Below are 22,913 nucleotides of genomic sequence, written 5' to 3'. Positions count from 1 at the left end.
AGCAGGGGGCTGCGGGGGGGGGGGGAGCGGGGCTCACGGCGGGGCCGGAGGGGGGAGTTGCCCCGTGGAAGTGTCAGGATCTCCCGTTTCACCCACCGGAGGATGCCCCGTAGAGTTTTTAGCGCCTCATCCCACGGAGGTCGCTCCGTATTCCTCAGATTTCCCCATTTTTAAGGAGCTACTATTTCCGCCCCCCCCCCTTTTTTTTTTTTTTTTTTTTTTTTTTTTTTTTTTTTTTTTTTAATGCGGAAGAGCCGCGGAATTTTTCAGCAGCACCTTTCCGAGCTCCCGGGTGTCGATTCTCCCAGCCCGGAGATATCGAAGCGTGGGCCAATTCCAGCGCCAGGCGGCGGGAGCAGAGCTCTGCTGGGGGCTGCACCACGCACCCCGAGCGCTGCGGGACGGAGAGCCGCAAACCGCGCCGGCGTTAACGGCACCGCCGCGCAAATAGGGCAGCGCTCCGGGAGCGCGGGGGCAGCTCCGGCCTCCCAACCCGGAGTCCCGGCTCCGTACGGCCGCAGCGCACGCGGCCGCGCACGGCCCGGAGGCGGCGGAGCGTTGCGGTGCGGGGCAGAACCCGCATCATCCCACCCCGCGGGAGCAGTTCCCTCCCTCCGGGCCTTCTCGGGCTCGGTGCCCTCCCGAGCAGCAGAGCGCAGCCCCGAGGCCTCGGCCGCCCTCCTCCTCTCTCGGTCCTCGCACACCGCGAGGCGCTCCGCACCGCCCCGGCGCCGCCGTCCTCTCCGCCGTTCGCCCGCACGGCGCTGCCGCGGGGCCGGGGGGGGCGGCGGGGACCTCCGCGGAGCGAACCGCGGCTGGGGCGGGGGGCGACACCCGAGCGCCATGTCCGCCGCCGCCCCGGGGCCGCGCTGCCCGAGCCCACGTCGGCCCGGCGGGGCGGGGCGGGGCGGGGCCGCTCGGACACTCCACGCCCGTTCCGCCGCGGGGCTGCGGGCAGCGGAGGTGCGCGGTGCGGTGCGGGTTCCGCGCTCGCTCCGTGCCGCGCGGTGCCCGTCCAGCACTGCCCGCTGTGCAGCTCCCGGCCTCCGCCCGCTCCTCCTCCTCCTCCTCCTCCCTCCCCCCACCCACCCCCCGCTCCCTCCCCCTGCGGGTGCGGGCTCCGGTGCCCCGGCGCGGTGCGGGTGTGCGGTGCGCGCTGTGCGTGCGCTCCCCCCGCGCCGCGCCTCCACCCGCCCGTGGGTGCGGAGCGGCCCCTCCCAGGCGGGGAGCAAACCACCCCCCGACACCCCCTCCTCCCCCCCCCCCCGATCCGCGTCCCTCCCTCCTCCCTCCCTCCTCCCGCCGCGGGCCGTGCCGGGCGCGGAGCCCCCTCCTCCCTCCCTCGCTCCCTCCCCGCCGCCCGTTCCCTCTCTCCGGACTCGGCCGGCTCCGCACAGCGCCCCCCCCCCCCCATCGCGGGCAGGGCGGGCGCGGGGCACGCCGGGAGCTGCAGTCCGCGGGGCGGCGCGGCGGGCGGCGGGGCGCGGCGGGCGGACTACGGCTCCCGTCATTCCCCGCGGCGGCGGCGGCTCGCTCTCGCCCTCACACTCCGGCTGCCGCTGCCAGTGTCTCCGCCGCCGCCGAACCGCCGCTCGCCGCGCCGCGGTCCGACCCGCCGCCTCCTCCGGGCAGGGGCCCGCCTCGCCCCGCCGCCCTCCCCGCTCGGCCGTCCGCCTCGTCGAGGGAAACAGGTGCGCGCCCGGCCCCCCAACCGCCCCCCCCCCCCCCCCCTCCTCCGCCTCTCCAGCTCCGCCGCCCCGCGCCGGACGCCCGGCCCCGCTCGCACGGGTAACCCCGGGCCCGGTCGCCCCGCACCCACCGCCGGGGGCGGGCGGACGGCGGCGAGCGGACGGCCCCGCGCGGCCCTCGGACGGGGGTCTCCATGGAAACCGGTCCCGGGACGGCGGGCGGTGGGGGGGTGTCGGTGGGGGGGGGGGAAGGAGGTTGTGGGGGGGGCGGCAGCGTCCTGCTGCGGGACGGCGGCGGCGGGCGGGGGCGGCGCGCGGTGACAGCGGCGGTGCCGCTCCGTTCCGTGTGCCCCGCGACGGCGCCGCGTGCCGCTGCCCGACCCCGCGCGGAGGCTCCGGCACCGACACCGACACCGGCGGCACCTGCCGCTGCCGGGGGGTCCCGGGGCCGAACGGGGCGGGGCGCGGCGCTCGCGGTGCGGTGGCGGTGGGACGGCGGCCGCTCCGCGCGGAGTTTGGCGGCGTGGCCCGCGCCCGCCGCGGAGGAAAGTCCCGGTGGCGGCCCGGCGGCGCGGCCCCGCTCGGTGGCGGAAGGGCCCTCCCCGGGGACAGCGCCCCACGTCCGGGGCTGCCCCGGGGAGCCGGCCCCGGGGAACAACTGTTGAACGGCGGTGGGGCCTGGGCCGAGGGGTGCCCGGGCGGAACCCCCCCCACTCCCTCCCCCCCCCCCCCCAACAGCGGGGCGGTGCGGGGTGGGGCGGGTGGGGGCCGAGCCTCGGCGCTGCCCCCGCCGCGGCCCCGCGGCTCCGGGCGGGAGGGGCCGTGCCCGAGGTGCGGCGGCGGCGGCGGCGGCGGGACCGGAGCGACGCTTCCTGCCGGGAGGGCTGAGCGGAGCTCCGGCGCCGCGTCCGCAGCCGGCATCCCGACCGCCGCTCGGAGGGCTCTCCCCGCCTTCCTCGCCCGAGCGCAGCCCTCGGGGAAGGGCACCGTTTGTGCTCTCTTCGAGCATCCGCTCCCGCGGAGCGCCGTTCTCCCTGGGTGCCGCGGGGGCACCGCCGGGACGTCGCCCCGCGCGGCCCCCGAGCGCCGCCATCCCCGCGTCCCGCATCGCTGTCACCGCGTCGGCTCTCCCCGAGGCCGCGGCTCCGCGCTGCAGGGCCGGGCTGCTCCCCGCTCACAACGTGGGCCTTTTAACGTTTCTTTGCAGATATCCCCCACCCCCTTCGTGCCGTTTTCTCTCCCCGTCCCTTTAAAGACCCGCTCCTGCCGCGGGTACAGCGCGATGCTCGCTGTTGTCCGGCAGCCGTGGATTGCAGGAACCGACGTGCAGCAAACTTTATTTTTATTCCACACGAGGATGAATTTTCTCTTTTTCCTCTCTTTATTTTTTTTTTTTTTTCCCCTTTTTCCCTCCCAATTCATCACGCCGAGTATCTATAATTACTCGCGGTGCTGCTGTGTCTTTAAAGCAGCTTAAGCAAATGCGTTGGGCAAAGCCTGGCTCAGCACCGCAGCGCTCCGGGGCTCCACGCAGCCCCGGGGGGATCCCAAACACGGCGGGGTCGGGGCTGCACTCAGTACTTTGTGCCCGCAGAGCCGGGTTAGGGCCGATCCCTGCTGGCTGCTGGTGCCACGCTGCTGCTGCTGCTGCTGCTCAGTCCTGCTGCAATTTGTTGCTTTTCTCACCTATTTTTTTTTCCCCTGGATGCCCCATGTCCTGAGAGATGACCATCATGATTGGTTTTTCTTTTAAAATTCTTTTTTGCACGCAGTCCTCTTGAAAGGGTTTATTTTTTTTCTGAGCTCCTGCTCAGGGCTGAATCCCCTCTGGGATGTCAGGGGCAGCTTTGGCTCCGGACCTCTGCACCTCAAATGGATGCCTGACAATCGCAGCTAACAACAAATACAGTTTCTCGCCCCTGTTTCTAATGGCAACGAAGATTGCCAAAGTGAACAAACTCTCCGGAGTGAGTGAGGCCATCCCTGTGGATGCACATCGCTTCCTCCCGGCCCATCCGTGCCCCACTGAAGGGCAGCTCCACTGCTTTGGCTCTCATTGATGGCAGCAGCTCGCGGTGAATGCGGTGCAGGCAGTGAGTCCTGCCCGGGTTCCCCCCATCCAGGACTGCTTTACGTTTTTGAGTCATCGGGGTGGGAAAAAGTAGCATTTTGCTCCTCTCCTGGATCGTGTTCCAAAGGTGTCTCCCTGGGTGTGTTTCCAGGGTCAAAGTGCATCCTGCCGGCCGCCCACAGTGCCCCCTGGCCAGCCGTGCCGCGTAGCGCTCCCGGTACCAGCAGCTGCGTCCTCCTGCTCTCGTGCTGCAGAGGGATGTGCCGGACTCGTGCAGCGCGCTCAGATGGGAAAAGCTCCTTCCCTTTTCTCTTTTCCCTCTTCCCTTCCCTCCCTCCGTGCTGCTGTCCCAGTTATGCAGCGTTTCGCTGTGCTCGGCCCCCATCTGGCTGCATCCCTTTGTCTGCGTCGCACCAACTTTGAACCGCCGCAACCCAAAGCTCAGCGCGGGGCTCTGCGGGGCTGCTGCTCACCCGGGGGAGCTCTCTGCAATTCACAGCCCCGCTGCTGTCAGCGCTGTGCATCACGGCTCAACGGGGCTTTGCTTGATGGTGCTGTGCAGCTCTCATCCCTGCCCAGAGCTCGGGTTGGAGGCTGCTGAAGTGAGTTGGTGCCCATCGGCTCCTGCCTGGCTGATGGAGGGGTGGTGGTGATGGGTGGGTGAGTGGCTTGTGCTGCATTGGTAAGGTTAGGGAGAGGGAATGTGAGCATCTCAAAACCTGAGCCATTTTAGGATGGAGCTTGTTGGGGGGGTGAAGCTATCACTGGCCTAAAGCTGAATGCATTCACAGCGTTAAGAGGCTGGCATGAGGAGTGGGGAAATGCAGCCACTCTGCTCCACCCTGCATGGGTGCACCCAGGGCACTGCAGCAGGTGAGCGCTCAGAGCCAGCGGTGCTGAATGTGTTTTGTGGCTGTCACACACCTCTGCTGTGCTGATGCCAGAGGGGGAAGTGCCATGTGGGGGGGGAAAAGCTGCATTAGGAAACCTCGGCCCAGGCAGCTTGAGTTTGGATCGCAGAGGATGAGGAGCAGGGCTGCTGGCAGCACAGAGGGCTCTGCTCAGCTGCACGGAGCTGATGGGTGAAGCTGGGAGCAGCCCATTCACCATCCACAGCTCAGCCTGTGCTGTGGCTGCAGTTGTCCTGGCACTATTGGGGGATTTCTCTGTAGATGATTATTGGAAAGGATGTGTTCCCAAAGAGCTTCACCTCAAGGAAGTTGTTTCCAGGCTGTATTTCAGAGGAGAGAATTGTGGCTTGGCTCGTTCCAAGGGGTCTGCCAGGTGCAGCAAGTTCAGTGCTAACTTGAGCAGAGCATGCTTCTCCTGCAGCAGTGACATCTTCTGCTCTGCTGATTTGGAGACTAGTTTGCATGGTGGTGTCCTGCCCAGCTGAAGGGCAGTGAGGGGGTTTGGCGTAGGGAATAAAGAGCCCCTTTGCTCTTGGTGAATGTAATCCATCCGTGGTAGTTTCATTGAGCATCTCTCGCAGGGCTCGCTGTTGGAGGCAGTGTTCAGCCCCTTTCTCACCAGCAGTTCTAGAGCATGTTTTGTTTGGAGATGTGAAGGAGCTTTGGTATCATGCAACAAGCTTCTCTTCGAGAAGAATGGGATGTTGATGGTCTTATTTCATTCTAAACTTGTTTTCTTTGGAGTTAATTAGAATTGGCTGGGCACCTATTTAGCTACATCAAAATAAGGCTGTGGTTTCATATAGGCTTCTCTTGGCAGAGGTGCTGGATTAAACGGATTCTGTGCCAGGCTGCGCCCTCTCTCCCTCCTGGTGAACCCGATCTGGGAGCTGCTATGGGCTAAAACCCTTCCAGGAGGGGAAGAAACCCACAGCACTGGTTTGAAACACAGATGTGCTCCCAGGTTGGGCTCACCCTGCCATTGTTTTGAGCTGAACCGGCTGCAGATGAGAAGTTGTCTCATGTTGACTCCACTCGAGGTCTCTTTGGGTGCTTGGCCCTGCTCTGCCCATTGCCCATTGCAGCTGCTCTTACCTGTGTTTCCCCCCTTGCCTCTGTGCTCTGAAGGATGCTCCTCTTTCGCTGGTCGCTCCCATTTGTGTTGGAGAGCATGTCTGTCGTTCTCTCCGTGTTGAATTCCTCTTCCTTGAGTTAAAAACATGATTTTTTCTTCTTCTCTCTTCTGTTCCTTCTGGCTCCCTGTGGAATGTCTGCCTTTGGCACATGTCCTGTGTCGTCCATAGAGGGTAGAGGCCAAGAATTCACGAAGCAGGGGCTGTGCTTGTTCTCCTGCCCCTCCTCTGGTGGCCATCCTGCTCTATCAGCCAGCTCTTTCTCGAGCACTCCAGACGTGCCATCCCTCCCTGCTCCCCATGCTGCTTTGTCCCTGCTTTTCTCTCACCAGACCTATTCCCGGACCATGCTCTGTGCTTGTTTTGATGCTTCAGCTCTTCTCTGAACTCCTGTCCCACGTTGCACAGCCCCTTTCCCACTCACACGGTGGGTCCCTTTCCATCTTTCCCAAAGCATCAGTCCCACCTCACAGTCCCACTGTGCTCGGGGACATACCCGTCCTCCTGCCCTTCTTTCAGTTTAGCCTAAGATGGTGAAATCCCCACAGATTGTTTGTTCCCCTATTTCCTTTATGTTGCATTTCACTCCAAGCATCGCAAGACTCCTCCCCTTCCTGCTCCAAGCCACCTCTCATTCTCTTTGGGTATGACCCTGCTCTCTGCCTTAGAACCGGCCCCGCTCCCCTTCCACCGCACAGCCCTTCTCCCCTTGCGCCGTGTGCCCTTGGCTGGACGTTCCTCTCCTCTCCTGACTCCCAGTTTCCATGGCTTTGCTCAGATCTGTGCTAACATGTCTGGATATGTCCATCACTTCTTTTGTTGTATTTTTTTTTTTTGCAAGCAAACTGCCCTGTCCCTGTTTCTCCTGTGGCCCCGCTGTTCTGCTTCTGGATGTTCCCCACGGGCTTTGAGGGGATAACTGGCAGCAGCTGTGCTCAGAGGGCACGTTCAGCCCGGCCTGTACATCCCTGCACTCATCTCAGCATCGTTCATGCTGCTTCTGGTCCCGTCCAGAGCTCGTGTCCCCAGGAGTTTGTCAGGGCAAAGACAACGGAGGGAGGCTGGCGGTGACGTGCTGCTTTCAGCCTCTCCCTGCGCTCACCGCTGCGCCGAGGACGGCCGGTGCCTCTGCCAGCTTTCCCTTCGTGTGTTCGGAATGTCTTTGTATCGAGAACCTCTTGGACAGCAGCATCTCTGCCCTTTGCGGTCCGTCCTCCCTCCTCGCTTCCACCTCGCCCTCCGGTTAGCGCAGGGGATCCTCTCCTCCCTCCTTCCTCGCGTTTTCCCTGACACGACTCCAGCAGCAAAGCTGCCTTAATGCTCGAGCACCCAGCGCCGCACGATTGGCTGTAACATCCTCCCCCGAAAGCTCCACCCCGCCGACGGTGCGTCTCGGATGCTCGCAAGTCTCTGGATTTCCTCCTGTTTTCTACCCGTAACACCGCCGAACACCATCATCCCCTCCGCAGCGCGCCGAGGGGACGCCCGCCCGATGACACGTTGGTGGCACACTTGGCGATCCTCCGCCCCCTCCTGCCGCGTCCTCCCCCCCCGGCTGCTTCCCCGTTTGAGGTTTTCCCCGCTGAGCCCGGCACGTCCTGCTTTATCAACGTAATGCGAAGCCTCGGGGAGGGGTCAGCGTTCTAACAGCCGTCCGCTTGGGTGCAGCTCTGTCCGGGCTCGCTGCTCTGCGCTGGAGACCTCTGGGGTGGGGAGGAAAGCAGGGGGGGGTCTTGCAAAAGTGGTGTGTGTGTGTGAAGATTATAGGATCACAGACCGGCTGGGTTGGAAGGGACCTTAATGCCCACCCAGTCCCAAGCCCTGTGCCGCGGGCTGGGTGCTCCTTCCAGCCCAGGACCCACCCATGGCCTCGGGCACCTCGGGGATGGGGCACCCCCAGCTCTGGGCAGCACGGCCTCAGCAGTGCTTGTGTGAAGCTCTTGAGGTGGCCTGAGGTTTTGGCAGCCGACTTGGTTAGCATGAGGATGAGCAGATCCTATCCTGAGGCGCTGCTTATTCCCTCCAGCCCTCTTCCAGACAGACATGGAGCATCTCGGGCATCGTGCTCACTCTGCCTGGTGCTGGAGCTGGGGATAAGCGGGGATGCCAGCATCCTTTAAGAGTCACCAATTCTCTGTTTTATGCCTTTTTTTCTTGCAGGCAGAGTGGCCCCTCGAGCCCCAGCAGGTCCCGGTTTGGTGACGAGCAGCTGTCATGATCTCTACAGCACCTCTTTATAGCGGGGTGCACAACTGGACCAGCACAGAGCGGATTCGCATGTGTGGCCTCAACGAGGAGAGGTGAGGTGCGTGGGAGGCTCGGTGGGCCCAGGAGGGGCAGGAAGCCATTGAGGGATGTAGATAGGCTGCAGGAATGGAAATGGTGCCGGCGTGGCTGATTTTACTGGGGAGTCAGGCTGGTGGATGAGGTCTGTTGCTCTCCAGAGTGCTCACCAACTCTGTGCACTTCCTTGGTGCCTCGTGCACACGGTGTTGGCGTCGTCACTTGTGCCGTTAAGTGCTAGGGGAGGAAAAGAGCTTGACCCACTGTGAGCCAAGCTGCTAAGAAGAGCTTTCAGTGACCCGGGAGGGTTAGTGCAGACCGAACGATTAGATGGGAGAGTTGTGACATGCCACCAACCAAATAGGAGATTAGGGAGGATTAGTGGCCGGGAGGCAGAATTGATCAAGGCCGGTTCCTGGCCTGTCCCATGGCTTGCCATCACCTTTATTTCCGACGCCTTGGGGTCTCGTTCTCAGAACCAACGGGTTGGCAGCTTCCTCGAGGCTATGCATGTTTGCTGGAGCCAGGCAGGTTTTGGGTGCTTGCGGCAGTGTGTGCCCTCCCCTGCTGCCGGAGCAGAGGCTTTTGGCAGCAAACCCTCCAGCGGGCGGTCAGGGCAGCGGGATAGGGAAGAGTTCAGGCTCTCTTGTGAGGCAGAAAAGCAGAACGAGATCATCTCCGTGCCTCAGCCCCGCTGTGCAGCTCTCAGATAAGAGCCGGCGGATGGTGTTGCCCTCTACCTTCCTCAACCACTCGGGGCTACCCCTGCTCGTAACGAACACCCGGCAGCCCGAAGCATCGCGGCAGGCAGCCCCGGCTGCGGCAGCGCTTTGTCCCAACCCTCGGCCTTGCGCCAGGCGGGCGGCGGGGAGGGCAGAATGACCGCGGTGCCGCTCGCCGAGCCGCCCCGTGTGCCGTAGCACCGCCGCCTCTCGAGCCAGCCCTAACCCGACCATCCGTCCCCGGGCACACGGCCCGGCCGGCCCGCGGGATGGAGGCCGCGCGGCAGCAGCACCTTCCGCGCTTCGGGCTGCGGGGCACCCAGCGCGGCCCGCGGGGAGGCTCGGGGACGCGGCCCGCCCCGCCGGCTCGAGGCCTGGGCCTGCGGAGCCCCGGGCCCGGGCCGGGCGGGGCGGCCGTCCGCTGCCCGGCTCCGCTCGCCGCCTGCCCTCGGGCGCCCCCTGCCGCCGCTCCGGCCGCCCGGCGGGGTGGAGCTCGGCCTCGGCGCTGCGCTGGGCCCGGCCCCGGCCTGGCTCGGCCCGCGGAGCTCGCAGCGCGGCCGTCCCTGTGGCGGGGCGGCCCTCGGCGCTGCTCAGCTGTCAGCTGCGGCGCGCTGCGGAAACGCGATCTCCCCCCTCCCCTTATTAATAACGGATCCTCCGGAGCCTTTGGCGGCCCGGCCGAGCGGGGAGGGCGAGGGGACAGAAATGCTCGGGCTGCGCGTGGGGAGGCCGGGCGGTTTCCCGAGGCTTTGGGATGGGGCACCCGCGAGGCCTTCAGCCCGGCCCCGGGTGTGAGGCGGCCCCGAGCCTCTCCCGGTGCCCGCACCGAGATGTGGGGCCCTTGGGGCTGGCAGCCATCGTGTGGTTGTTGTGGGAGCCTGTGGTGTGAGGAGGGCAAAAGCAGAAGCGGTGCTGGGGCTCTTGAGGTGCCTTCCAACCCCGGCAATTCTGTCATCAGCTCTTTGATCCCGACAGCAGCGCTTGTCTGTAACAGGGCTCGGTGGGAACAAGACTGGAAGTTGCTGTAAATACATAAATAGAGAGCATGTGAGCTCTGCCCGGTCCTCTGTCAGACTGTAAGGAAAGCTGTGTGCTCAGTGCGTCCCATTTCTGTGGATCCTTGTTCCGAGTTCAGACTCTGCACTCAGGAGGTGTCATGCAAAGGTTCACATATTCTGGCCAGCAGGATGCGTGGCTGTGCAGCTCACAGACACAGCTGCTGTGCTGGGACAGCAGGAACGTGGCTGGGAGGCAGAGGATCGGGACAGGATGTGTGTCCTCCGAGGAGGACGGGGCTGGAAGTGTGTGGTAGAACAGAAGGGGAGATGGAAGGGACAGGAGCAGGTGAATGGAGCCCTCTGGGAGGGAGAGGACAGTGATGGACAGCAGTGCTCCTGGTCTCCACAGTCCTGCAGCAGTCAGCACCCACTGCTTTTGTGGGAGGTGTAAGGTGTGGTGAGCTCACAGCTGTCTGGAACGTGCTTCTGCTTGTCAGCCATTCTGCTGTCCCATGTTGGGATGGGGAAGGTTAGGTTGCTGGGGGAGCATCCTGGGGTTTTGTAACACTATGTCTTATTCCCCCCCTTAGGAGAGCCCCACTTTCTGATGAGGAGTCTAAAACCAGCAGTTCCCAGCATTTGGGATCTCAAGAGTTTTGCGTCAGCAGCAGTCTTTCCAAGGTGAGCTCCGTTTGTGCCCATCTGGGTCCTCTGGGAAGGCTTTTATTTGATGAAACAGGTCAAGCAAGAGCAGCTGCCCTCATGGGTCCTGCAGACCTCCTCTCAAGAGGGCTGCACCAACGTGCACAAGGGGCAAACAACTCTCCAGGTTGGAAGGAGCATCTGCCTGCGTGTCCTCTGCCTCCTCGAGGCAGGGCTGCAGGTCCTGGCTGCTTGGCTAGGAGCTGCTTCCACAACTTCTCAGGTTTGTTTTCTCCCTTCTTGTTGCAGGTGGAGCTCACAGCAGTCAGCAGTGGTGGCAGCGGTGCCCAGGATGCAAGTGGCAAAGTGGAGGAAAAGATTGGACCCAAACTGGAAGAGCAGCCACCTGATCCTAACCCAAACCCAGAGTGTGTGGGAAAGGCTGTGAAAGATGATGTCCAGGGCCCTCTGGCAAGCCAGCGGGATGGCAGAGGGCAGGAACCTGCAGTCCCCCAAGCTGCTGAGCAGGAGAGCAGCAGCGCTGATGTTGCCAGGATGCCAGCAGATCCTCCCAGAGACAAGCTGGCTGATGTTCCTTCCACCTGCTCTGCAGCTCCAGAGAATGAGCCTGCTGGGAAGGAGAAAACCACCCCAAACACTGGAGCACAAGGGCCAGCAGCGCTGGCAGAAGGGACGTTATCCGTGGTCACCTCCAGCTGCAGCACCTCCACCCCTGCCACTTTTACTTTGAGTCGTGTGTGCTTTCCCACATCTCAGGCCCCTGCTCTACACAAAGTGCCCCTGTCCTTTCAGACTGGGACGGTCCTGAGTCCGAGCCAGTCTCTAGTGTACATCCCACCGCCCAGCTGCGGGCAGCCACTCACCGTGGCCACGCTTCCAAGCACTCTGGGGGTCTCCTCCACACTCACCCTTCCTGTCCTGCCTTCCTACCTACCCGAGCGTTGCGTGCCAGGCATTATTGCTTCCCCAGAGCTGCGTTCCTACCCCTACACCTTCTCTGTCACCAGACCTTTGGCTTCAGATGCCAAAGTGGTGTCGGTGGAGGTGAACCAGCTTAGCTGCTCTTCGCCTTCAGGTGGAAGCAGTGCCCAGGCCGTTGCCGATGGCACTCCCTCGTCCACAGCTGGCCCTGCCCTCTCGTCCAGCCAGCCTCAGCCAGCTACACCGTGTGGAAGCGCTGCTCCCTCTTCTGGCACTGGCACACAAACCAGAGCACCGGCAGCTCCCGAGCCGCACGCACCAGGGGCAGCGACTTCACTTTCACCTCTGAAGTCCCCTCCGCAGCTGGAGCGTGAGATGGTCTCCTCTCCGGAGTGCAGCGAGATGCCTCTCGATCTCTCCTCCAAGTCCAATCGCCAGAAGCTGCCTCCACCCAGCCAACGCAAAACCCCTCCGATGCCCATCCTCACTCCTGTGCACACCAGCGGCAAAGCACTTCTCACCACGGTCCTGTCCAAGTCCCAACGCGCGGCCCAGAGCGCGGGCAGCAGCGTCACCTCGTGTCTCAGCACCACTGCGCCCTTCGTCATCTTCCCCGAGTTCCTGCGGAACAGAGAGCAGGGCTCCTGGGTGAAGAACACCACTCTCATCAGCACCATTCCGGGCACCTACGTCGGCGTTGCCAACCCTGTGCCTGCCTCGCTGCTGCTCAGCAAGGACCCCTGTGTGACCTTCAGCAGGGACCCTCACCACCTTCCCAAGCAGGAGCCGATTTCCATCATCGATCAGGGGGAGCCCCGCAGCGCTGGGGCTCCCTGCGGGAAGAAGGCCAACCAGGTGGGCACGGAGAGACAGCAGGATCCTGCCAAAAGACTGCTTCATGGCAAAGTTGCTCCGGGAGCTCCTTTGTGTCAGTCCAAGGACATCTCCACCTGGAATCCTGTCCAGGGGAGCGTGTACCCGCGATGCCCTGTGAATGGCAAACCTTCCAATCCTCAGCTTTTGCCTCTCGGATGGTCTCCTTATCATCAGACCCCTCTGCTTTCGATCGGCATCTCCACCACGGGGCAGCTGCCCCCAAACCCCAACAGCTCCTGCAAGCCTGTTGGCACAGGCGAGCTCCCCACATTCCTGAGCGTGCAGCCCACAGATCCCAGTGCGGTGGCCCAGGGCCTGCCCGAGGGGCTGCCCAGGCTCCCACCTGCGGAGTGTGAAGCTGCATCCAAGAGCAACAAGGGCTGCCGGCCCCTGCCCAAACCCAGTGAGGAGCAGAACAGTGCCATCCCCTTGAATGCAGGTCCGTCTCCTCAAACCAGCACTTTGGATGCGAAAGGAGGAAAGGGGAAGTTGGACAACCCTCCGAAGAGTCAAGAGCGTGGAGAATCGGAGGCTGACACCAGTAAGGAGGGCATGGTACAGACTGAGGCTCCCCAGGGGAGCTGCAGCCTGAAGCAGTCAGATGCAAAGCCTAAAAACCAAGTGTTAGCTGCATACATGTCACACGACGTGCCCGTGGTTGGGCAGCAGGCTCTGCGGGTGGTTCCAGAGGTGCCCACGGCACCCGTAGAAGATCAGCACAAGGAGCCTGGCTGTGAAGGCTCCCAGCAGCCTCCAGCTGCAGAGCCCCTCCAGTGCACACATCAGGTGGATCTATGCAGGGTGAAGAAGGAGCGCGTGGAAAGTGACGTGTCATTGCCTTCTGTGACTTGCTTGCGGGCTGGAGCTGCTCCCCAGGCGTTGGCAGAGGCCAAGCTCACAGCAGCAGGCCAGGTCAAGCAAGAGAGTAGCACACGCTGCAAGTCCAAGCGGCAACACGACGGCGATGCCAGGCAGGTGCAAAAGAGACTGAAGTGCAAAGCGCAGGACGGCAAGGAGCCCCCGAGCAAATCGGGGAGCCAGAGTGTGCATGGCCGGAAGGTGGGTGAGGTTGGCTGTAGCAGGGACTGTGGGGTCATGGTTGTGAGGCTGGGGGTGAGGTGGGAGCTTTGTTGGGCTAGGACAGTGCATGGGGCTTTCTACTTGTGCTCTTTGGCATTGCCTTGCAGTGGATTAATGTCTGAAACATCTGGATTTGTAGGTAACAGAGCAAAACAGATCCGGGGTGTCAAAAATACTGGAGGGCACCAGCATTATGAGTGGGGGGTGGTCTTTTGTCCCTTCTCTTTTGTTCGTCCAGCATCATTAGTCAGAAACTCAAGCTTCAGTCTGTGTCCTCCATTCACAGTGGCGAAAACACCACGAGAATCTGCACGAGCTCAGCAAGAGAGAGGGCCGAAGTGGCCTGGGATCAGTGAATGATCACAACAGCCTCAGGGTAAAGCGTAAGCGCAGGAGGCCAACGAAGACAGAGTTTCCTTCTCCCGAGCACCGTGGGGACAGCCACGAGGAAGGTACTGCTGTCAAAGGCAGTGTGTTCCCATAGGTTCTGGCTGTGGCAGTTTGGGTCGTGCTAATGCTGTGGGGCTGAGCTGTTGTCCTGAAGCTGGTGGCTTCCCACTGCAAACTGGGATCCTAACAGAGCTCAGATGGGTTGGTGCACTGCCCTTCCCAGGCCATGTGTGAGGAGAGATCCATGACATGCTTTCTTAAGGGCTGGTTTTCCCCACAGGTTACCTTGAGAAGAAGCCCAAGAACAACTTCCGGGACTTCATCCCAGTGGTGCTGAGCAGTCGGACGCGCAGCCAGTCGGGTGAGTTGGTGCCAAGCACTGGGATGGTCCTGCCAGGAGAACTGCATGGACTGTGAGCCTTTCCCTCTTTGTGTGGCTCTGTGCTCGTCTTCTGTCGTGCCCGGCAGGGTTTTTCTTGTAGATGGCCTTGCCTTTTTTTGACACTTGTTTTCACTTTTGTGCAGGGAGCGTTGCTGGCTCTTCGGCTACTGTGATGGGAGAGTGTGATGTGACCGGGCAGGATATCTTACCTTTGCTGGAGGACGATGAGGAAGAAGAGGAGGAGGAAGAGGAGGAAGAGATATCCTTGAAACGTCGCAAGCTGCGGAAATCCCACCAGGCATCACGTTATCACAGCCACAGGGCCAGGGACAGGTCTGTGTCTGAGAGGAGCAGCTGTCACGCCAGGAGGAGCCGGGAGCTGCCCTGGAGAGTGGAGGCACCCAGGCAGCTGTGGGAGCCCAACGAGGAAGAGGAGGATGACAGCCACATCAAAAGAAAGAAAAGGAGACGACAGAAAAGCCGGAGATACCAGACTGGGGAATATCTGACCGAAAGGGAGGAAGAACGGGTGGGCTTCCCTCACAGGAGGCGGAAATCCAAAGCAGGTATGACAGGTATGGGCTGGGAAGGGATTTCTGCTATCAGGCCAGAGCTCAATGCTTTCAGTTTTATTCCCACTAAAGGATGATGGGGTTTTTGTCACTACAGTAGGGATGGTGATCTTGATGTCTGCAGTCTGGGCTGCTCCATAGATCAGCCAGGCCTTCTGCAATTCATTTATGGGCCTCGTGGCCATGAGTTTGACTCAATCCTTTCTGGTCCCGCTGATGGCATCTGCCTCCACCACCTCTGGGTGGCAGCAAAGCCCTGAAGTTCCCCCCCTTGCTGTGCAAAGCACTTCTTTCTGTGTGTTTTTTAACTGCTGTCTTTGTCATTTCATCCAGTGCCCTGCTCGGCAGGATGGGGTGAACAAGGTTCCTCCATTCAGCTGCTGCATCCTTTTGTGATGTTATCTTTTTTGCGAGCTTCAGTCACGTCCTTTCAGCCATCTCCTCACCAGCCTGTAGTGCCCTTGCTACGGGGTGTTACTATTTCAGTGAAGCAGAGTATGTGTCCTTCTGTGGTGTGTTGGGTTCTGCAGCTCTGTGTAATGAAAGGAAGAAAAGCTTGGATTTCCCCCGGGGCGTCCTGGTGCTTCCCACCTGCCTGCACGTCAAACTGAAACTTTAAAGTGCTACTTAAGCTAAGAGGAAGACATGAGAGAGTGAGGTGGGGTCTGCTTCTGTAGGCAGCAGAGCAGTGACCATCCATGGGTGTCTGGATGTCCTGTCTGTCCAGAGGGTATCCCACACGAGTCCTGCTTGGCCCTGGAGATAGGAAGGGATGCACTGTGTGGCAGCACACACTTACCGGGCCACTGGGAAGCAAGTTGTGTTCCTTGACTGTTAGAGCTAATGAGAAACCCCAGTGAGTCATGTGGAAATCCCAGAGCTTGGTAAGCTCGGTCTTCTCCAACCATGCTGTTGTATTTCATGTGCCCACACTGAGTCCATCTGTGATGAAGAAGAAAATCTGCATATTCGTTGCTTGTGACTCTCTGCCGTGGGGTCTGGGTGTGAGGCCATCAGAGAGCTGAGCTTTGCTTTGACTGGTGCCGAAGGCCTCCTACCTACAGCATTTCCTCATTCCCATTTCTCCTGTAGATTTTAGGTACCGAAAGCAGAAGGAGTCAGCGCAGGGTAAAGGCACGGAGCTCAGGCTGAGGAGCAGGCTTTCCCCATCCCCCCGGAAATCTCAAGGACGCCCAGACTTTCGGAACGGCTTCTTCTTGGAGCACTCGGACAGCTCACCTGTCCAGGAGGAGCTGGAGAAACCATCAGGAAAACGCAAATGTAAAACCAAACACCTGGCAGGGATCTGTGATGAGGGGAAGGTATGGCTTGGATCGACGAGGGGAACACGGGTGGGGAGAAATGACAGTGACTCCCATCGTGTCAGTGAGCCAGGTCAAGGTGTGCCAAGGTCGTATTGCTTTTTGTTTCCAGGTGAAAGGATGCTGGAGCCAGCCCAAAACACCGTCTCCGAAGAAGCCCCAGGACTCGTGGCCTCCTTGTAAATCCCATCGTGTCAGCCCAGGGAGCTCCCCTGAGTTGCCTACAGCCCAGCACATTCCTCCTGAGGCACGACGGCTCATAGTGAACAAGAATGCAGGGGAGACCCTCTTGCAGCGAGCAGCTCGCCTGGGCTACAAGGTGAGCCTCGGTGCTGCTGCCCGCCTTGTGTGCTGTGCTGCCTTGCTTTGGTCTGTGTGTGACCCAGCCTGCAATGCTCTTGTTTCTGTAGGACGTGGTGCTCTACTGCCTGCAGAAAAAGAGCAGTGATGTGAACCATCGTGATAATGCTGGCTACACAGCTCTGCACGAGGCCTGCGCGCGAGGCTGGATCGACATCCTGCACATCCTGCTGGAGCACGGCGCCAACGTGAACTGCAGCGCGCAGGATGGCACGAGGCAAGGAACACAGGGCAGTGAGCAGGGCTTGTGTAGTGGGAGTGCTAAGTCAGGGCCTGAAGCAGTGATGGAGCACCTGGTGGGAAGGCAGGGCCAACCCAGGGGAGCTCAGGTGCATGCAGTGTATCTGAGGAACGGAAGGGATGGAGCCAGAATCCACCCCTTCCCAGCCTTTGTTTAAGGGTTGGCAGTGGAGGTGAGGGCATCTCTTGCTGGAGATCCCTGCCTACCTGAGCCCTTCCAAAGGCAAGCTGCTCTTTTCCTTTATTTCTGAATCTTTGGCTGGTGCATTTGGGCTTGTTCTCATTTTCTCTAGCCAAAGACTTTGCCACCCTGCTGTTACCATCCCGTTATAGCATTACACTGTGTTTTTGAGGAAGAGCTGGTGGTCATCACTAGATTTGTCTCACCCCAAAACAGATTCTTTGCTATGCCCTCTCTTCCAGTCTCTTCCTGCTAACACTCCTATCCTTACAGGCCTGTCCATGATGCGGTAGCCAATGACAACTTGGAAACCATGTGGCTTCTACTCTCCTATGGTGCTGATCCCACTCTGGCCACTTACTCTGGGCAGACAGCTGTGAAGCTTGCCACCAGCGACGTGATGAAGCGCTTCCTCTGTGGTGGGTGCTGGGGGGAGGCTGCATTTCCATCCTTCCTGTTTGGCAGCACACAGGACCACAGATCTGGGTGTCAGAGGGTTTTTCATGACTGGCTGAGAGCGAAGCAATGCCCACTTTCTGTACTGTTGAAGTAGAAGTGAGACGAGTGCCCTGGCTTCTACATAACAGTGAGGCAAAGACAATTAGAGGAGATGGTGGTTCCTGGGTAGATACAAGACAGAAAATCTCCCGTTTCTGAAGTCTTGTTTCCCAGTTGTTTATCTGCTCCTCCAGGCTTACCTGTACATTCACCTGTTGTAGATGCAATTTTGAGCATAAGAAGACCCTAGGAACCTTGCTTTCCAACCCACATAGTCATATCAGTTGGTTTTCCCCCATTAGCTTCTCTTTTGTGTTCTCAGACCAGGGCAACGTTGCCTTTGTGAGGGTACTCTTCTTGCAAGCAGGTTGTGGTTCAGATTCTGCCATAATGCCTATCAGTACAGCAGAGGAAGAGCAGCAGAGATGGCATGGCTTACTCAGGATCAATGGATATGTATGCCGGGACTGTGGTGTGGCCAGTAGATAAGCAGTTCACCCTCTCAATTGTTCCTCTTTAGATTACCTGTCCGATCTCCAGGGGCGTACTGATGGAGATCCTCGAACAGCGTGGGACTTCTACAGCAGCTCTGTACTTGGTGAGTCCAGCCAACCTGATTTCATGTGCGGCAGCAGAGCAGGGAGAGGTGTGTCTGTGAGGTGTAACCATCATTCTCTCAGTTCTGTCAGCTTCCCTCTGAAGCCGCTTCTTAGATATTTCATCACAGTGCTACGTGCTGAGAGTTCCCTCTTGTTCTAGAACCTGGGAAAAGGGGGGGTTTACACACGGCAACACCCTCTGCTCCTGAAAGGGACTTCTTCTTTGGGATGATGCATTTGAGGATCCTTCTGGCCTGTTGTCCCGTGTGCTTTGGTGGACACTGCTTCAGGACTGTGTGATCAGAGGGCTGGGGCAGCTATCCTATGAGGGTGGGCTGTTAAAATAGTTGAGTTGTTCAGCTTGGAGAAGAGAAGGCTCTGGGGAGCTCTTATTGCAGCCTTCCAGCTACTAAAGGGACCTTCAGAGGTTCAGTTCTTCCAAGTATCCCTTGCCATCAGTGCTGAAGCACAAAACATTACATGTCACTGAGGGTGGAAGAGAAACCCCAGGCCACTGCTCCATCTATTTCTATTCTTCAAGGCAGGAAAGCTGTCCACAGTTTCCCTTAGGTCTGCACATCTCTTGGGGCCAAAAGGTAACAAGAGAAATGAGGGTGTGGGATCTCTAAGGTCTGGGTATAGTAAGCTCATCAGCTCGATGCTCTTTATGCTCATGTAGCTCCACATACATGGTTAATGTGCTTCTCAGCACATTTGATCTGCTTTTCTCTATGGGATCTTAATTTTATTATATTCTGGAAGCTTTTGGAGACGTATTAACTCAGCAGGACAAAAACACTCCACAAGCCCAAGGTTTCTGCAAGCCTGAAATCTATGGGGTGATCCTCTGCAGTCACACTGCTTGTTCTGTTGTGTTTGTCCTCAGATCTGCTGTACAGTTGGGTTGCACAGCTTGGCAGCCCATATTTAGACACAGTTCCTGGCATTCACCTCTCAATAACCTGCTGGCAGTTGTTGAGAGTGGGGTCTGGGTGGCCAAGCGCTCAGCAAGGAGAGAGCAGTGCCTTCCTTTATGGGATCTGTGCAGACAAAGCATCTCCTCCATTCACCCCCTTCCCGAGTGGTGCAGGTTCTCCCAGGCTGCACAGGAATGAGGGCTGAGGGTGTTTTGGTGAGCGCGGTCTTGGGGGTTGGCCTGAGTTTGATTCCTGAAAGGACGGCCAAGTGGAAGAGTCTCATTTTGCAGGCAGGCAGTGCTTTGTCTCACATGTGGGCTCATCCTTCTCTCAGTGTAAGATGTTTTTCCTGCCCTGCCTGCTCACCAAGGGCAGTTTTCTCTGTGCAGTGCAGCTCTGCGCTTGCTCAGAGTTTCTGGGAGCTGAGGGGCTGGAAGGAGAGCAGGAGGATGCCAGGACTCAGCAATTGAATTCATTGTGATGTGGCGGGAATGTGCACGTGGGATTGTAGTGGCCACCAGTCTGGATGGGCAGAGCTGTTCCCCCGTGGGATGATGGAGTGAAAGTGTGACCAACACCAACGTCTGTTTTCCTTCTTGCAGAGGGAAAAGACTGCATTGGGTGCGATCTTCTGCTCAACCCTCCAGGGAGTTCAGACCAGGAGGAAGAGGAACAGGAACCCGACAACTTCATGTTTGAGTTCTCAGACAAGCCGCTGCTGCCCAGCTACAACCTCCAAGTGTCCGTCTCTCGGGGGTGGGTATCTTGTGGAATGAAGAGCCTTTGAGTGACATTAATGCTATATTGGAAGGGTGGGGGGTGCTCATGAGCCTGGAGATTGGCCTCTGGCTTGGAGTTAATGTGCAGTGTTCTTGTATTGAAAAAGCGTGCGTGCTTGAGGAACTCTTGAGAATCCAAAGTGACTGCATGCCAAGGAGACAGGCAGGACAGCGTTTCATTTCAGATTCCAAACCACTTCCCCAGGGGAGAAAAACATCTTTATTCTGCAGGTCGAAGCACAGGGTTGTGGCAGTAGGGCAGCTTTCCTCATAGCAGGAAATAGCTGCTGCTGGGGCGCTTCTTGTGGCTCTCCCTGCCTTATGCCACCTCATAACGAAGCACAGCACACTTATTTTTAGCAAGAGTGGTTTCTATCCTCAGCGTTGTTCTAAGCCCCACGTCAGTGAAGCGAGTGGAAGACAGGCAGGGTGTGATTTGACTCTCAGAAGTCCAGCCCTGAGGTGGCCACCTTGGGGAAAGAATTGACAGTGGGATTTGTTCGGCCAAGGGCAGGAAGGGAGCGCTGGGCTGAGATGGAATACTGTGTGCAGCCCTGCAGTGACTGCATTGCTGGGGGACTGGCTTAGGTTGGCTCTCATGTGGTGTAGATGTGCTTTGAGAAGCCCCAGCTTGGGATTCATTGGCAGCTAAAAGCCCCGCCGTGGTTCCTGCTGGCTGGGAATGCTGCTGGTGCGTTCCCTGACGGTGTGACCTTCTTGCCGTCCCCGCAGGCCCTGCAACTGGTTCCTCTTCTCCGACGTGCTGAAGCGGCTGAAGCTGTCCTCCCGCATCTTCCAGGCCCGCTTCCCACACTTTGAGATCGCCACGCTGCCCAGGGCTGAGTTCCAACGCCAGGTGGCCCTCAGCCAGGTGCTGGCCCAGGACGAGGTGCAGGAGAGCCCCGAGCCGGCACAGGGTGCAGCAGAGACAGTGGAGCTGGTGCACTACGAGCCCGAGCTGCTGCAGCTGCTGGGCTCTGCGGTGGAATACGAGGCGTGGAGCAGCTGACGGGGGGGGGGCAGATCGCTCCCTGCATCGTGAGGCAATAATAAGGACCAACGGGAAGCAGCCCTCTTCGAGCCAGCAGCAAGGACGTGAGGCTTTGGCCAGCCGATCTCCTCCCGGCAGCGCCTCGGTACTGGCCGGGGGGGGAGGACGCTGCCTCCAAGGACTTCCTGGGGTATCTTAGTGAGCGAGCGGCGGCGGTCGCGGCTCTCGGCGGCCCCATCCAGCAGCAGCAGAGGGAGGTGGACCCTCACTGCGGGGCGCTGCGGGGCAGCGATCGGCTCGAGCTCCGCTGCAGCGCGGGGCAATGGGCGCCACCGCCCGTCCCCGCCTGACCCCGTGGAACCGCACCTCTCTGTCTGCCCTCCACCCCGCCCCCGATGTCTTCCATAGTATTTATTTAATTAGTATTTAATTTGTTACGTTTCCTTTTTTTTTTTTTTTTGTTTTTTTGTTTTTTGTTTTGTTTTTGCAGTCTGTATCACTGTGATTATGTGAGCACCGGGCTATGGGACGAGGGCTTCCTCCTGCCCCTCTCCAGCACTCCCCAGGGCCTGCGCTCCCCATGGAGCACCACCCCGAGCTGCAGAACTGGGGTCTGTGGCTCCGGCACCTCGGCTGAGAGCCTGGGACGGTCCCATCTCTTAGCATTGGAGCCGGCTTCTGCTGAAGGCACTCTCACCCGCTCTGCTCCACCCTCACCAGGCTCCTCCCTGCGTTTCGGTCACTGCTGCTCTCTGACCCCGGCAGCTGTCACAGAGGCAGCCCACACTTCCAGCAGCTCAGTCCCGCTGGGGTCTCTCCCCTCCCGCCCCGCACGGTGTCTGCTCAGCCTTTTTCCCCCTCCCGTGTCGTTTGGAGCAGTTCTACCGGAGAGAGAGCAGGCGCAGGGCAGGGCTGCTGTGCTCCTGGTAGATGGTACAGTTTTATTGTACAGGTGCTAACAGGGCTCTGAGGATGGGACAATCTGTTTTTTGTTTGGGTTTTTTTTCCTGTCTCTCCTCTGCTCGGCAGTGGGAACGCAGGCTGTTAAGGGGGGGGGGTTGGTTTTGGTTCCTTTTTCCTTTGTGTTGTGTTTCTTCCCAGCCAGGGCAGGTGTATCTTTCCCCTTGGACTCGCAGCTGCTGGCCTCCCTTCTCTGGGGTCAGGCCACTCCTTTTTTAAGCCGAGGATTTTTGCCTTTGGGTGTGTATTCTGGCTGCTCTTTCTGATTTCTGTTTTATTATAAGCAACAGGCTGTGGTGTCAAAAACACTTATGTACAGAAAAAAACCTGCATCAGGCCCCCTGTCTCTCGCCTCTTCTTCTTTGTCCGGTGTCTGCTGTGCCTACAGAGCTGTGGGGCTGTTGTAGAGGGAGGGACTCCAGCTGCCTCCCATCAGCCAGGGGCCAGAGCCCGGGGAGGGGACACGCTGTTGCTAGCTTGAAGGCTGGAGGAGCTCTCCATGCCTGCTGCTCTCCAGCCCTGGCTCGGCTCAGTGGGGAGCTGCAGCACTGCAGGAGGCGTGCTGGTGTTGACGTGCTGCTGTTGGCATGCTGCTGCCGGCAGGATGAGCCCCGAGATTGCAGCAGCCTCTCATTGAGTGGTGCAGGACTGCAACTCGTGCTGTAGCCCCTAACCTCGGTGAGAGTGGCTGCTTTCGCTTCCCTGGGGTTTGCTAGGGGCAGGAGGAAGATGCAGCAATTCCACTGCCAGCCAGGCTGCCCTCCTCCTGTGCCCACGTCTGGACAGTGTGCTTTGCCAGCTCCTCCTTCTCATCACTCTGTGCCAAAGCAGAGAACTCTGACAGGGAAGCAGGGTATCTCATGTGAACAAGCCCAGCCTGAAATAACAACATTTCTTGCTTCTCACTTTGGTTTTCTCAAGCTCTCCATGGGTGCAGACACTGGACACGTGCTGTCCTTCATACTTGGTTGAGCCCAGGCTGAAGCTCTGGTGAGAGCAGTGGTTCCCTGAAAATACTGTAGGAGCTTCCTGCAAGACACTGTCAGGCTGGCACATAAACGCACTGCAGGCCTATGGGAAAGTGGTGCCCATTCCAATCCCTGTAATGAAAGCATTGCCTGGGTTTGCCTTCAGCATTAGAACCAGTGAGGCTCTCCATCGCTTCTGTCCAGTTGCTGATAAGACTGTAAAACAGGAGAGCAAGGGGGGCAGGAATGCCCTAATAGTGCAGGACTGGAAGGAAAGCCTGGGCTGAGCCCCACCACGCTGAGGAGTAAAGCACTGCATATGGTATCGCTCATAGGGGAACAACAGAGCAGAAGAGGACAGCCTCAAAAATGGAGAGGGTAGATGGGTCATTTCAGTGCTCCCATCCC

The 22,913-nt window shown here is 59.5% G+C and overlaps 1 protein-coding gene across 2 annotated transcripts; it reads left to right on the top strand.

Moving 5' to 3' along the window:
• Positions 1-1,546: 1,546 nt before the first annotated feature.
• On the top strand, positions 1,547-21,868 carry BCORL1 (BCL6 corepressor like 1). 2 transcript variants are annotated; one of them, XM_072336245.1, is made up of 14 exons: positions 1,547-1,691; positions 7,964-8,103; positions 10,397-10,487; positions 10,758-13,325; positions 13,633-13,798; positions 14,017-14,097; positions 14,262-14,684; positions 15,783-16,012; positions 16,125-16,331; positions 16,423-16,589; positions 17,067-17,212; positions 17,812-17,889; positions 19,410-19,563; positions 20,319-21,868. In XM_072336245.1, exons 2-14 carry the CDS (start codon positions 8,018-8,020, stop codon positions 20,593-20,595), a joined length of 4,674 nt encoding a protein of 1,557 aa, XP_072192346.1. In that variant the 5' UTR covers positions 1,547-1,691; positions 7,964-8,017; the 3' UTR covers positions 20,596-21,868. The 2 variants fall into 2 exon arrangements, with proteins under 2 accessions (XP_072192346.1, XP_072192345.1); XM_072336244.1 differs by having other exon boundaries at positions 14,262-14,693.
• Positions 21,869-22,913: the final 1,045 nt, after the last annotated feature.

This window comes from Excalfactoria chinensis, chromosome 4 (genome assembly GCF_039878825.1).
Source record: "Excalfactoria chinensis isolate bCotChi1 chromosome 4, bCotChi1.hap2, whole genome shotgun sequence".
NCBI lineage: Eukaryota > Metazoa > Chordata > Aves > Galliformes > Phasianidae > Excalfactoria > Excalfactoria chinensis.
Note: the sequence above shows the minus strand (reverse complement) of the source record. Positions and strands in the feature narration are given on the sequence as shown.